We start from the raw sequence: 14,080 nt of genomic DNA, 5'->3' as shown, positions 1-14,080 counted from the left end.
ATATATATATATATATTATAACAACATACATAAACAAATTTATTATATGGGCATTTACGTTGAAAAATTTCTTAAATGACACAAATAATTTTTTTTAAAAATAAAATATTTTCATTTAATTATAAATTAGATAATTTTAAGTTTATTCAAACATCAAAATTATTCAAATTATAACCAAAAATCAAATCAATTTAAAAATATATTTTATAAAGTTAAAAATATGAAATATGGATTTTATTATTTTAATAAATAGTTTTAGTTGTTTATCAAATAATTTTATTTAAAAAATTATTTAATTATCAAAATCTTTCAAACATATTTAAAAACTATAAAGATTAAGTTTATCTAAATCTTTCAATAATATTTTTTATTTTGATTTAAAAAATTTATGTAAAATATTAAAAATTTTGGCAACTTTATATAAGATTTTGAAATTTTCAAAACTTTTCATCTTAAATTTTTAAATAATAAAATCATTAAAATGATTATATCCATTGGAACTCTAATTATCCAATTTATATTTCAAATATATGTAAAAAATTTAATATTATCTTTATCACTTAATATGTCAATTTTAAATTTTAAAATTATATATTTAATCTTAATTACCACTAAAAAATTCTTCTACAAATTTAAGACTACAAATGTAATGTGTTATATATTAATTTTTTATTTTTTTAGTAAATTTTTTCAAGATATATTCTATTACAATTGTAATTTATTTTTTTTGTTTACAACTTTTTTTCAAAATATATTTTATTATTATTATTATAGTTTCATTCTTTAAAAAAATAATTTTTTTAATTTTTTTTTCACATATTTTTTAATAATTTTTATATTTTATATAATAATTTAATCGAAATTACTAAACAGAATTATATATGCTTTGACCACCGCGGCAATGGTCCCAAGGGTTACATGGTCTTTCGTGTTTATTGGGTGGCGGGCTATTAGTCACACAATTCTCTTGGTTTTTCTCATTGCATGGTGGGATGAAGTTCCCAATTGTCATGGATTCTGTTGAAAAACTTGAAAGGCTTTCGGGCTAAGGTCTTTGATGTTCATCGTCACAATATTGATCATATCACTGTACCTGCTACCTGTGGTCAAGAGTTTGGTGTGCTACGACGTATAGATGATGTATTTGATTGTTGCTTCGAGTGTGGATCAATGCCTTATGCTTACATCCATTATCCATTTGAGAATGTTGTAACTTTTTGAGAAAAGTTTTCCGGGGCATTTTGTGTCTGAGGGGCTAGTTCAAACTCGTGGATGGTTTTACACTCTAATGGTTTGTCAACTGCATTATTTGGGAAACCTAAATGCTTATCAATTACATCATTCTAGTGTTTACGAGTAATTATTTAAACGGGCAGAACCATAACTGCAACACAATACAAATTTTTACAGCAACATGTTTATCCCAACGGCGAAGACTCATAAACGATGGCACTAACTTGTCTGAAAATTAAACATGACAAAACCAGACGCCCGACATCAGCATGGTCATGTTCCTTTTGTCGGTCTCCCACTCAGCATCCGCGAATCTAAAAGGTGGTCAAAGCAATTGTAAGATTACAATGGACGTTGGACAAATGGATTTCTATACAGAGGCTTGAAATGGGGTTTGTTCCTACTTACCCAAGCTCTGAAAGCTTCAAATGAGATTCGGCATAGTCAGCAAAGAAGGCATCCTCATCCTAAGCCAGAACACCATACCCTAAAGCTCAAGTTTTTAAACCATTGAATCACATGATGGTGGCTAATTGAATAGAGCTCTACTGGATTTATAAAGCAAACGACACAAAGACATGAATTGATACTCACAGCTGCATATTTCTCAACAAGAGGTCGATAGACAGGATCTTCCAAAAGTGCTTTGTCGGTTGGCAACTCGATCAGACCTTCTTTCTCTCCATTGAGAAGTTCCTTGTTCAAACAAGAATGCAAGAATATGGTTTACAAGGAAAGGAATTGAGCATCCACTCTCAACAAAGAACTTTATAAATAGTTATTACTTGAAATAAGAGTTATCAAAAATGAGAGGATTGGGGGTCCAGGGTCCATCAAAGCCAGAGCGCTCCTTATGGCACCTGCCCTGTAAAATATTGACAAGATTGAAAGGACACATTAAACTTTGAACATCTGAAACAGAATCTCACTGCATAATTCAATGATCATCAACTCACCAGTGTATGACCACCGGATAAAGCAACATTGTCTTTATCACTGAGACCCATGTGCCCAAACACATCTCTCAGATGATCCGAACCTATATTGAAACAAATTGAAGATTGGAAACATCATCACTTTACAATCAAACACCTGTAATTATCAGTTTATGCATGATTTGAACCGAAACAAACTGACCTTTGGTGGCCTGTGGCAAGCGACCCTCTGGAGGTGGTTCAATTTTGTCCTGAAATAAATACAAGTCATGTATAAGCAAACAGGTCAGTCATATAACTAAGGTGTGATTAGTTTTATCTTTGAAGACTAATAATTTTAAGATTCTTTCACTAGGGATCTAATAACTATTTTATCTCAAGAATTTATTTAAAAAATTATTATTTTTAGTCTTATCTTTGAATTTTCAAATAATTAATCTAATATAGATATATATATATATATTATATGACAATATACAAGGTTATATAATAAAAATTACTTATGTGGATATTTAGGTGGATAATCTCTTTTAATGACACATAAGATAATACTTATATTATTTTATTTATCAAACAAATTTTTTATTAAATTATTTAAATTGAATATTTTGGATAATTATTTAAATTGAAATCAAAATCTATTTGAGATTGAAATTCTTGTATAAATTTGGAATTCAAATATATTAAATCATAATTTATCTTTTCTTTTTAAATTTAATGACAGTTTCAAATATATATATATATATACTTAATAAAATTTTATTTTTTGTCAAATAATTTTTTTAATAAATTATTTTAATTTAATATTTTTATATAATTATTTAAATTTAAATCAAAATCTATTAAAGATTGAAAATTATTTAATAGATTATTTAAATTTAATATTTTTAGATAAGTTAATGAATTATTGACTATAAAACATGTATTTTTAAAATAATAAGAGCTTATATCTTTATATGAAAACTAATTTTTTAACTTGTGCCATGCACGGGATTTTTTTATTATTTTTAATAATTAAAAAAAATTTATTAACCTTAATTTTTTATATTACTTTAATAAAAAAAATAAACATTTATTGATTTATTATATATAATCATACATTTATAAATGTTAAGGTACAACTAAATAAGAATTTATATATATTGTAATATTTTTTCTAAGTCAAAGCCTTTGTAAAATTTCAAAGAATTATAAAAAAAATTTCTTTTTCATAAAAATTATTTTTTCAATTTATTTACTAAACAATGAAAATTTTGCTACTCGTTTTTTGTTATTCAATCAAAAAAGCAAAGTTTAGTTTTAAATAATCAAGATTTTTATTATTGATTTATATTTTTTTTAGTGTTAAAAATGTTATTATCTCACGCTTTTAGATTCCTTACGTGATAATTGATACAATCTTTTTAAGGTTTACATATTTTTTTGGTACTTTATTGCACTCTTAATTGTGGTTGGATATTTCTAATCATTTCACTACTTTTAATAAAATTTTACTTTGACTTATTAAAGAGAAAATAGTCAGGATTAATCATTGTTTATATGTTGATACGAATGTATAAAAAATATATCATTTGATTAAATTGTAAAAGACATTTATATTAGCAAAAATATTTTTAAATTATTAAATCTTATAAAGCTAAATAAAAAATAAAACATCAAATAATAATAATAATAATAATAATAATATGACTGAACTACAAAACATAATTATTAATTTGCTCGTAACCATTTGCTTTTTATTAATTCTTTTTTCTTACATATATACTTTAACATACATAGTTGTTTTTTTTTATCAAAATATAAACTAAATATACAAATTGAGAATTATAAATAATTTAGATCTCTTGAACTTATGCAACTAAAATATTCAATTTAACTATATATATATATATATATATAAACATATGAACCAATTTATTTTATAATAAATCAAATCTAGGTGCATATATCATATAATGTAAATAAAACCAAATAATAAATTAAAAAAAAACAAATAGAGGAAAATAATAAAAAAAATATATAATATAAAAAAAAGTAATGAACTATACCTATTACCTAGTTAAAACCCAACCAAATATGCTCTCATTTTCTTTTCATTATTGAAATAAAAAAACAAAAATCAAACACCATCACGAATTTATTTTTAAAACTAAAAAGTAAAAATAAAAAAATAATAAAGGCATAAAATGAACTTACTTATTTATGAGTATCATGTGGTTATTATTCTTTTTAGCTTTTATCCATTTCTATCAAAACTTATAAATCATAATCGTCAAATAAAAAAGGGATTGTATTCTTTAATTTTTAGTTCTAATAACATTGGTGAAAAGATGATGCACTCACTTTATAAGTTCTTTATTTTTATTTTGAGATTTTGATTTCAACAAATAAAAATTTATTAAGCTCACACACACACACACACACACATATATATAGAGTTATGATTAAATTTAAAAAGAAAAAGATAAATTATGATTTAATATATTTAAATCCAAAATTTATGTAAACTTTCTAATTTTTTATAAAGTTTGATTTGAATTTCAATAGTTATCTAAAAATATTAAATTTATATAATTTATTAAATAAAATTATTTGACAATAGATAAAAGTTTATTAAGCTTATATATATTTGAAATTATGATTAAATTAAAAAAGAAATGTAATTTATAATTTAATATATTTAAATTTAAAATTTATGTAAATTTTTTAATATTTTATAGATTTTGATTTGATTAAATATACAAATTGAGAATGTATATATAATTTAAATATCTTATACTTATGCATATTAAATATCCAATTTAACTATATATATATACATATGAACCAACTTTTTTTTGAATAAATCAAATCTAAATGTATATATGTATCATATAATGTAAATAAAACCAAATAAAAGGTTGGAAGAAACAAATAAATAGAGGAAAATTAAAAAAAAAAAGAAATAGAATAGGAAAAAAAATAATGAACTATACCTATTACCTTGTTGAAACCAATCTAATTATGTGCTCATTTTTCTTTTATTATTGAAATTAAAAAAAATCAATATTATAAAAACAAAGAAAAAACAATCTAACACCATCACAAACTTATTTTTAAAACTAAAAAAATAATAATAAAATAAATAAAAGAAAAATAAATGGATAAAATAAATTTACTTATTTATAAGTATGATGTGGTTGTTAATCTTTTTAATTTTTACCCATTCATGTTAAAACTTATAAATTATAATCGTCAAATAAAAAAATTATATTTTTCAATTTTTTATTTTAATAACAACAAACAAATACCATTGGTTAGAGAGTAATGCTCTCATTTTATAAGCTCTTTATTTTTATATTGAGATTTTGATTTCAACAAATAAAAATTTATTAAACTTACACATGCATATATAATATATATATATATATGTAAAGCCATGATTAAATTTGAAAAAAAAAAGATAAATTATGAATTAATATATTTAAATTCAAAATTTATGTCAATTTTTCAAAATTTAATAAAGTTTTATTTGAATTTAAATAGTTACCAAACAATATTTAATTTATATAATTTATTAAATAAAATTATTTGAAAGCAAATAAAAGTTGCTTAAGCCTATATATATTGAAATTATGATTAAATTAAAAATAAAGATAATTTACGATTTAATATATTTGAATTAAAAATTTATGTAAAATTTTTAATATTTTATAGATTTTGATTTGAATTTAAATAATTATCCAAGCATATTAAATTTACATAATTATTTGAACATATTAAAATTAAATAATTTATTAAATAAAATTACTTGATAAATAATATAATATAAATATTATCGTATGTGTCATAAAAAAAACTATTCACATAGGTGTACATGCCAGCATATCTTATTTGATAATTTTATATCCTATAATATATATATATATATATATATATATATATATATATTGGATATGAGACATTTGAATATTGATAAAAAAATAGATACAAATTTATTTTTATTTTGAAAATAAATATAATATTTTTTTTATATTCTAATTCAAATGTTTTTATATTATATATTTTGTTAATTTATTTATTTCTCTTTAATCCATAATTTTTTTTTAATTTTGCTTAGAATGATTAGAATTGACTTTTCGTATTATATATATATATATTTGTTTTATTCATTTCTTTAATGCTTTTATTCTCTATTAATTTATTAGCATATTTGCTCATATTATTATATATCTTTAATTTTGACAAATTAATATATAAACTTATATTCTCTATTTCCTTTTACTAATAAAATTTCTTCGTATACGATTGATAGTATGAGAAGAATGATGATCATTGCAACATCTAATCCACAAAAATACTATCAAATATGTTAAAAATGATTAAAAATAAAAAAATATTTCAAATAAATATTTTTAAGCATAACATAAAAAATCATTGTTTTCTTTTTATCTAAAAAATAACTTTATTTTGTTGACAAATATAAAATAATTGTTAGCCTAATATATTTATATAATAATCACATGAAGTATGTCAAAAATTATAAGAACTAATAAAAAACAAATGGTTATAACCAAATTAATAATTATGATTTGTTGTTTAATAAAATATATATATATATACACACACACACACCCATATCAACTTTATCATAAAATCAATTATTAATCTTAACTATTTAAATATTGATTCTTGATTTTTTATCAAACAAGAAAAAAGTGGTAGCAAAATTTTTAATATTTAATAAATGAATCAAAGAAAATATTTTTTTATCAAAAAGAAAAGATTTTTATAATTCTTGAAAATTTACAAATGCTTAGACTTATTTTAGATGAACAATATCATTTATAATATATTATTTATAAATTGTTATTTAATTATAATTTAACATTTATAAATATATGATTATATATTAGATCAATAATTAAAAAATAAATTTAAAATCATGAAATTATGAAAATTTTAATAAAAAAATCTCATGCGTCATACCGGTTAAAAAAGGCTAGTTTCAATGTATAATTCTCAAATCTATTCCATAAAAAAAAAAAAAATCTTAAATCTCCTAATTTACTTTGTAGCATGTAAAATCGCAAAATCATAGGCTATTATCACGTTTTAAAATCCAATAAAATCTTTTCATAATTTAAATACAGCATGATAAAAAGAAAGTAAAAATAATTGCTAAAACAAAAATACTAAAATATTAAAAAACCCCTATATTTTTTCATAATTTTCAAGTAAATTTTTATCATTTTATTGTATCTAATTGAGTTTTTAGAGTTTTTTTTTTGTTTGATTAAGTCCTTATTTTGCATGAAACTATTAAAAACAGTTTAAAAAATAGGGATTATCTGTTGCCATTGAAAAAAAGTTCGATTTAGTAAAAAGTTATTGTGAAAACTATGGCTTAAGATTTCTAGTGTTTAATAGTGAGAAATTAAAATGTTTAAAACTATTTGATGTTGGAAAAAAAAAGGGTTATTTTTATAAAAAAAAAAAAATTAAGTAGGTATTTTTATTATTTTATCTTTAAATCATAAATTTCAAACTGTAATTACATCTTTTAATTAGCTTTTATAAATGATTCATTTTAATAGAAACCATAGTGTTTAGGATTGCTTTTGTGTTTAAAAATTACGTCTTGAAACTTAAACACAATGCTAAATAAGATCTTGATTAAAATTTTTTAGAGATTTAATTACACAAAAATAATACTACCATAATCTTTTAAAAAAATTATACTATATTACTTAATTAGATAAAAATATAAAAATTAAATTAAATACGATAAAAATAAAGGTTTTATAAAAAATTAAAAAAATATATAAATTTTTATATTTATATTTTAAAAAATATAAAAAATAAAAATAAAGGTTATTTAATATTTGGATCCCCACTGCCCCACACCAAAGATCTCTCACACAAAATAAAATTGTAAAAACATGCGTTCAAGTTCTGTTTTTCTCCACAAATTTATATGCAAACCACCGCCTTAACTCCCTCTTAAAAGAACCACCCATCCTCCATATTTAGAAATCCAAAATTTAAAATAAAAATAAAATCAATTGTAAAAACAAAATCCCAAAATTTTTTTTCTTTCAAATTCCAATTCCATTGGGATTGGGATCTCTTTTTCTTCAATATATATACATAACAAACCCCCTTTTTTTCTCTATCTCAAAAACAAATTTGCTGCGTTTTCAATCTGTCGTTGCTTTTCTTCAATCTCCTTTGTTTTTCTTTTTTATACAAATAGATACAATCTGATGGGATTTGGGTCGATTTTCAATCGAAAAAAGAAGCAACATTCCCAAAATTCAACAGCTTCTCCAGCTGTTCCTCCCAATGGAATATCGTTCCTTCAATCTCCAATGCAAACCCCGTCGAGAAATTTCACCCAAACCCAACTACAAGAACTCGAAGAAGTCTTCAAAAAGTTCGACGTCAATGGCGATGGCAAGATCTCATCATCTGAACTAGCTTCCATCATGGGTTCCCTTGGCCAACGGCCCTCGGACGAAGAACTCCAAAATATGATCAAAGAATTCGATGCTGACGGTGACGGGTTCATAAATTTCAAAGAATTCGTCGAGCTGAACACCAAAGGAGTCGATTCCGACGAGGTTTTGGAGAATCTGAAGGACGCTTTCTCCGTGTATGATATAGACGGGAATGGTTCGATTTCGCCTGAGGAACTTCATGAGGTTCTGAAAAGCCTTGGAGATGAATGTTCGATTGCAGAATGTAGGGAGATGATAAGCGGAGTGGACAATGATGGAAACGGGATGATTGATTTTGAAGAGTTTAAGGTTATGATGATGGCTGGGGCCAAGGTATGATTCCATGGAATCTCAGAGAGGTGTTATCGTCAAGATCGAATGATATGATTCAGTTTTTGGAGGGTAACTCTGTTTTATTCTGCTCTCTGGATTTCTGGATCTCTTGCTAGTTAGTCAGGAGCGGCCTTTTTTTTTTTCCTTCAAATTCCTTATTGATCATATCGAAATTGTGCATATTTTTGGATTATTTTGGATTTTACTTTCAATGGAATTTAATGGTTATTTTAGTAGTAATATAGATTTGTTCCTTTTGCTTTTTTTTTTTTTTTTTTTTTTTTTTAAGTTTTTACAATGAGGCCGTAAGTTTAGAGATTAAAAAAGGGTAGGTTTTATAGAAATTTAGAGATGAGTGAATGATTTGACTTAAATTTTATTTTTTTTTAATCTTTGGAATTTATATAGAAAATTATTTTCTTTTGGGTGTTTGGGTCTACTATTATTTGATGAATTGTCAAAGTTGTTAATGAAAGCCAGAATTGGATGTGGTAGCGTCAAATTGTGTGAAATTTTTTTTAATTAAAAATAAAGAGTTGGTTTTTTATATAATATCAGTTTAATATTATTTTGAAAAAATAAAAATTTATAATATAAAGTAACAATAATTTTGAGAGGAATAGAATTTTTAATTTACACATCGGTAACATAGTTAATTTTACAACTCACATTACTTCGGTAATGAAAAATTTTTCATGGATGAAAGTTAAATTACTTTTTAAGATATAATTTAATTATTCTCCATTATTTAAGATCACCATTATATATTATATTAAATTATTAAATTTTTATCAAATATGATAATTTAATTATTATATCATTTATATATCATACAAAATCATTAAATTCTTACCAAATATGATAATTTAATTATTATATATAAATTATTATAATTTTTAAAATAATCATCCCATGTCAAATATCTGCCAAGGGAGAATAAAAAAAATTGATATTGTAAATAAACGAAATTAAGTTAACTATGAAGTGTAAAAGAAAAAGAAGCCAAATATCAGCTAAGCGAGAGTGTCATCATTTTAATAAAATATTTCATTATCAATATATTTAATAATTTTTTATAAATTAATGACACAAAATTCACAAATGATTAGTTCAGTAAATGTGAGTTTTTTTTTTTTTTTTTTTTTTGTAAATTAACACGAAAGAATGTACTTTTAAAATCATCTAAAAAAAATTGCAACCTAAATAAAATTAAAAAAAAACCCTAATTAGATTATAAAAAAGGCAAATAATACTTAAATATAAATATAATTGATAGGAAAATGATTTGGTACTTTAAATAAGTGAATTCAACAGTTAATTACATGAAATTCCAACAAATTGGGATGCTTTTTAGTTGTTTTTACATTGTAAATGTGTTGAATATCTTTGAAGCCAGAGCCAAAAGTTTAATTTAACCTAAGTACATTGGTATCTGTTGCCCTTTCCATTACTTTTAAACGTTTGTAACCAACATTTTACAATAGTAGCGGCAGCAAAAGCAGATAGACCATCGCCACTCTCGGCAGTGGTCAGCCTACCAGTTGGAAACATGGCTGCTTCTAAGATGCTTATCCCCACTCTCACCCACTTCCGCCCTCTAACATGCGCCGCCACTGCCTCATACCCGGGGCGGCTGGTCCCTCACCCACCCGACCTCCTGAAGTGGGTCAAAAGGGAAGGTGGGTTCGTGCACGAGGCAGTGAAGATAACCCAGGACACTACCCACGGGCTAGGCCTTGTCGCCTCTAGAGAAATCCCCAAAGGCTCTGATCTTATCGTCCTCCCTGATCACGTTCCCTTGAAGTTTCAATCAGACAAAGGCGATGGGGCTGGCTCTGTCTTGCTCCATTTGTCTAACCAAGTTCCTGGTATGTATTTTTTTCCCCTATCTTTTGGACTCCAATTTTCTTCGGTTTCTTTGTTGTTTTTTAAATGTTTGATATTACTTAAAAAAAAAAAAAATTTATGTGGATTTTTTTTCTTGGCGCTTCGCAGCATTGGAACTGCTCATTAACTCCTTTATGCTCCATAAAGATTTGAATTTGAGTGATTTTGGTGTGGGTTTTCTTAAATTAGGTGACTCGAAAAGCCTAAGCTTTTAGGAAAGGGCCCTACTGTTATGTTTAAGTTCTATCAGGTTCAATAACTTCATTTAGCTTAAATGTGGAAGTTCAATTGTGATCCATCTATATTATAATGCAGTTTGGTTCATAGCACTGAATTGCTTTAGTTGCTAGTGTATATACAATGCCTTTTCGTACTGCTCAAGAGATGAATGAATTAATGTAATGAGCTGAAACGTAGGAGATTATGATTCTTGCAATGTTTTTTTTTTTGTTTAATTCTAAATGCATAGGAGTTACTTTCCACTGAAGTTCTATAAATTCTGTTATGTTAACCTAGTAAACCTGAAATTAAAGCTAAATGAACATATTTTTGAGGTAGCTATTAAGCCTAGTATTACAATGGCATCATAGGCTAATGGCAGTTCATTAGGTTTCAAGGTGGCCCACGTTGCAATATGTTTGGAGAATTTGAGGGTCAAAGTTAAATTAAAGGTAAAAAGAAGAGAGTTTGATGTATCCATTTCTGGTTCCGCCGTCCTTCACATGTTTAGTGAACATTCCTTTCTTATTGTTCACAACTAAGTAAATTGCAAGCTTACTCAGTTGCATTAGAGATTGGTATCAATTTCTTGATAGCACCAAACACTACTATGGTTTAGTGAGTGTTATCATGGAAATTTTCTTTATTCATATAGGTTGATAACTACCAAGTTTCGTAAATTGGATTGTTTAGAGTTTTAAATTGGACTCTGTGGGAGCATTTGACAGAGGAACTATGGGCAATGAAGTTGGGTCTGAAGCTTTTGCAAGAAAGAGCAAAGGTTGGATCCTTCTGGTGGACATACATCAGCAATCTCCCTGAAACTTACAGTGTACCCATCTTCTTTGCTGGAGAGGATATAAAGAACTTGCAATATGCTCCTCTGCTTTACCAGGTATATATTTTCATCATTTACCTTACAGGGAAGGAAATATCTTATTTTCCTTGTGTCAATGAACTTTCGTTGATCCAATCTGATGGAAGCTAGTAGGACTAAAGGGAAAAAAATGATGGAAGCCAGTATCTATGCTGAACTAATGGTTTGACTGACCAAATTATGGTCTGTTTTGAAATATATGTTTGAAAACGTGGCCAATGTTCAAATTAATTTGGCCCATTTTGGGTATACATTCCCTCGATTTTGTTTGAAATTTTGTTGATTTCTGCAGTTAGCTTCAAAGTTAATTGTGATTTTGTCCCCCAAGCAGGTGAATAAAAGGTGCTGTTTTCTTCTGGAGTTTGAGCAAGAAGTAAAAAATGCTCTTAAAAGTCTTAAACCAAGTGAACACCCTTTTGGTGGGCAAGGTGTAGATGCATCCTCCCTTGGATGGGCAATGTCAGCAGTCTCATCAAGGGCATTTCGTTTGTATGGGAAAAAGCTTCCAGATGGAACCCACAGTGATATCCCAATGATGCTCCCTCTGATTGATATGTGCAACCATAGCTTCAATCCAAATGCCCGAATTTTGCAAGAACAAGATGCAGGGAATCCAAAAATGCTAATAAAGGCAGGTCTTTGTCAATAATTTTATCATTGTAATTTCATTCAGTTTTGATTTGATAAATAGCTAAAATAGCCCATAGATTATCTCATACATATCTCTTTCTCTCATATCAGGTTGTAGCTGAAAGGCAGATCCAACAAAGTGATCCTTTACTTCTGAATTATGGTTGTCTAAGCAATGACTTTTTCCTATTGGATTATGGATTTGTTATACCATCAAACCCGTATGACTATATTGAGCTCAAATATGATGGGGCTCTTATGGATGCTGCAAGTATGGCTGCTGGTGTTTCTTCACCTAATTTCTCCTCACCAGCTCCATGGCAACAAGAAATTCTCTCTCAGCTTAATTTAGATGGAGAAGCTCCAAATCTCAAGGTTATTTCTTTCCTTCATGTTACTTTAAATAGTTGTCGTCTTTTGGATTGTTTTCAATAAATTGAACAGTACATAAAGTAATGGCTGCTAATGTTAAACAGTTTATGATTTGTAACAAATCACTTTTCCAATATAAGTTTCACTGTTAAATGCCATTACTAAGAATTCTCAAAGTTCAAAATTTGACGACGTGGGTACACTTTGATTTGTCTGTTTCACCTTTTTTATATTGGAGGATCTTTTCTCTCTTTGCTTCTATTTCAAAAGATTGGAATAAGACTGCCCTGATAAAGTATACAAGAAGTAAAAACCTTTTGTGGTATGTGGCTTGCAGAAAGATGAAGAAAACTGCCTTTTTGCCTGCCAGATAAATCCCTTGGCGTTATGCTTTCAACTTGCCCTTTCAGTTTCATGAGTCCTAAGTTGTACCAAACTCAGCTAAGGGTTAAAGTTTTTTGTTAATGGTTCTGGTCAATTCTAATATTTATTGGCCCTTTTGTTTATTCCTGATAGGTAATCATAGGAGGTCCTGAATTGGTAGAGGGACGCTTATTGGCTGCTTTAAGAGTTCTACTATCAAATGACATGGAATCAGTGCAGAGGTATGATTTGAATGCCCTCAAATCTTTATCAGTTGAAGCTCCCCTTGGAGTTGCGAATCAAGTAGCTGCTTTTCGTACCGTTATTGCACTTTGTGTGATTGCATTGGGACACTTCCCAACGAAGATAATGGATGATGAGTCTCTACTGAAACAAGATGTTTCCATTTCAACAGAGTTGGCGATACAGTTCCGGATGCAGAAGAAATCTGTGATTATAGATGTCATGAGAGATCTCACAAAGAGGGTGAAGCTTCTGTTATCAAAGGAGACCACCACTGCCTAATTTATTAGGATATAGAATCATTCAACTGCAGTTTGTTCCTTCTTTGACACTTGTTCTGGTTTTGTCATCTATGTTGTTATAACCCGTATAAATTTCATATTTGTAATACGATTTGCTGCTGGTTTCAGTCATTTAAATTTTTACATCTATGGAAAATTTTGTCTGCTTTTAACTGCTGATGATATTTGGTGCAACCATTTTGTATTTTTTATCATTATATCATAATT

The 14,080-nt window shown here is 26.4% G+C and overlaps 2 protein-coding genes and 1 pseudogene across 3 annotated transcripts; 2 read left to right on the top strand and 1 right to left on the bottom strand.

Moving 5' to 3' along the window:
* Positions 1 to 1,350: 1,350 nt before the first annotated feature.
* LOC111317709 (L-ascorbate peroxidase 2, cytosolic-like) lies at positions 1,351 to 3,153 on the bottom strand. Its single transcript, XM_022920131.1, has 7 exons — positions 3,145 to 3,153; positions 2,371 to 2,419; positions 2,190 to 2,272; positions 1,828 to 1,929; positions 1,642 to 1,700; positions 1,485 to 1,547; positions 1,351 to 1,384 (listed from the first exon to the last, which is right to left on the bottom strand). The coding sequence occupies exons 1-7, from the start codon at positions 3,151 to 3,153 to the stop codon at positions 1,351 to 1,353; spliced, it is 399 nt and encodes a 132-aa protein (XP_022775866.1).
* A 4,907-nt stretch (positions 3,154 to 8,060) lies between these two features.
* Positions 8,061 to 9,220, top strand: LOC111317527 (putative calcium-binding protein CML25 pseudogene; annotated as a pseudogene).
* A 1,201-nt stretch (positions 9,221 to 10,421) lies between these two features.
* On the top strand, positions 10,422 to 14,035 carry LOC111318087 (Rubisco methyltransferase family protein). 2 transcript variants are annotated; one of them, XM_022920728.2, is made up of 6 exons: positions 10,422 to 10,848; positions 11,815 to 11,981; positions 12,295 to 12,594; positions 12,705 to 12,968; positions 13,482 to 13,570; positions 13,744 to 14,035. In XM_022920728.2, the coding sequence occupies exons 1-6, from the start codon at positions 10,530 to 10,532 to the stop codon at positions 13,859 to 13,861; spliced, it is 1,257 nt and encodes a 418-aa protein (XP_022776463.2). In that variant the 5' UTR covers positions 10,422 to 10,529; the 3' UTR covers positions 13,862 to 14,035. The 2 variants fall into 2 exon arrangements, with proteins under 2 accessions (XP_022776463.2, XP_022776462.2); XM_022920727.2 differs by having other exon boundaries at positions 10,428 to 10,848; positions 13,482 to 14,035.
* Positions 14,036 to 14,080: the final 45 nt, after the last annotated feature.

This window comes from Durio zibethinus, chromosome 2 (genome assembly GCF_047325235.1).
Source record: "Durio zibethinus cultivar Kanyao isolate XHJ-2024 chromosome 2, ASM4732523v1, whole genome shotgun sequence".
NCBI classification, from domain to species: domain Eukaryota; kingdom Viridiplantae; phylum Streptophyta; class Magnoliopsida; order Malvales; family Malvaceae; genus Durio; species Durio zibethinus.
This window is presented reverse-complemented; position numbering and strand designations above follow the sequence as displayed.

Bases quoted from the DNA above. Each gene is read 5' to 3' on its own strand.
- LOC111318087 (XM_022920727.2), top strand. From the start codon at position 10,530: ATGGCTGCTTCTAAGATGCTTATCCCCACTCTCACCCACTTCCGCCCT. The intron at 12,595-12,704 runs GCAGGTCTTTGT...CTCTCATATCAG, and splicing joins ATCCAAAAATGCTAATAAAG to GTTGTAGCTGAAAGGCAGAT. The intron at 12,969-13,481 runs GTTATTTCTTTC...TATTCCTGATAG, and splicing joins GAGAAGCTCCAAATCTCAAG to GTAATCATAGGAGGTCCTGA.
- LOC111317709 (XM_022920131.1), bottom strand. The intron at 1,701-1,827 runs GTGAGTATCAAT...GTTCTGGCTTAG, and splicing joins TTGTTGAGAAATATGCAGCT to GATGAGGATGCCTTCTTTGC. The intron at 1,548-1,641 runs GTAAGTAGGAAC...ACCACCTTTTAG, and splicing joins TTGAAGCTTTCAGAGCTTGG to ATTCGCGGATGCTGAGTGGG.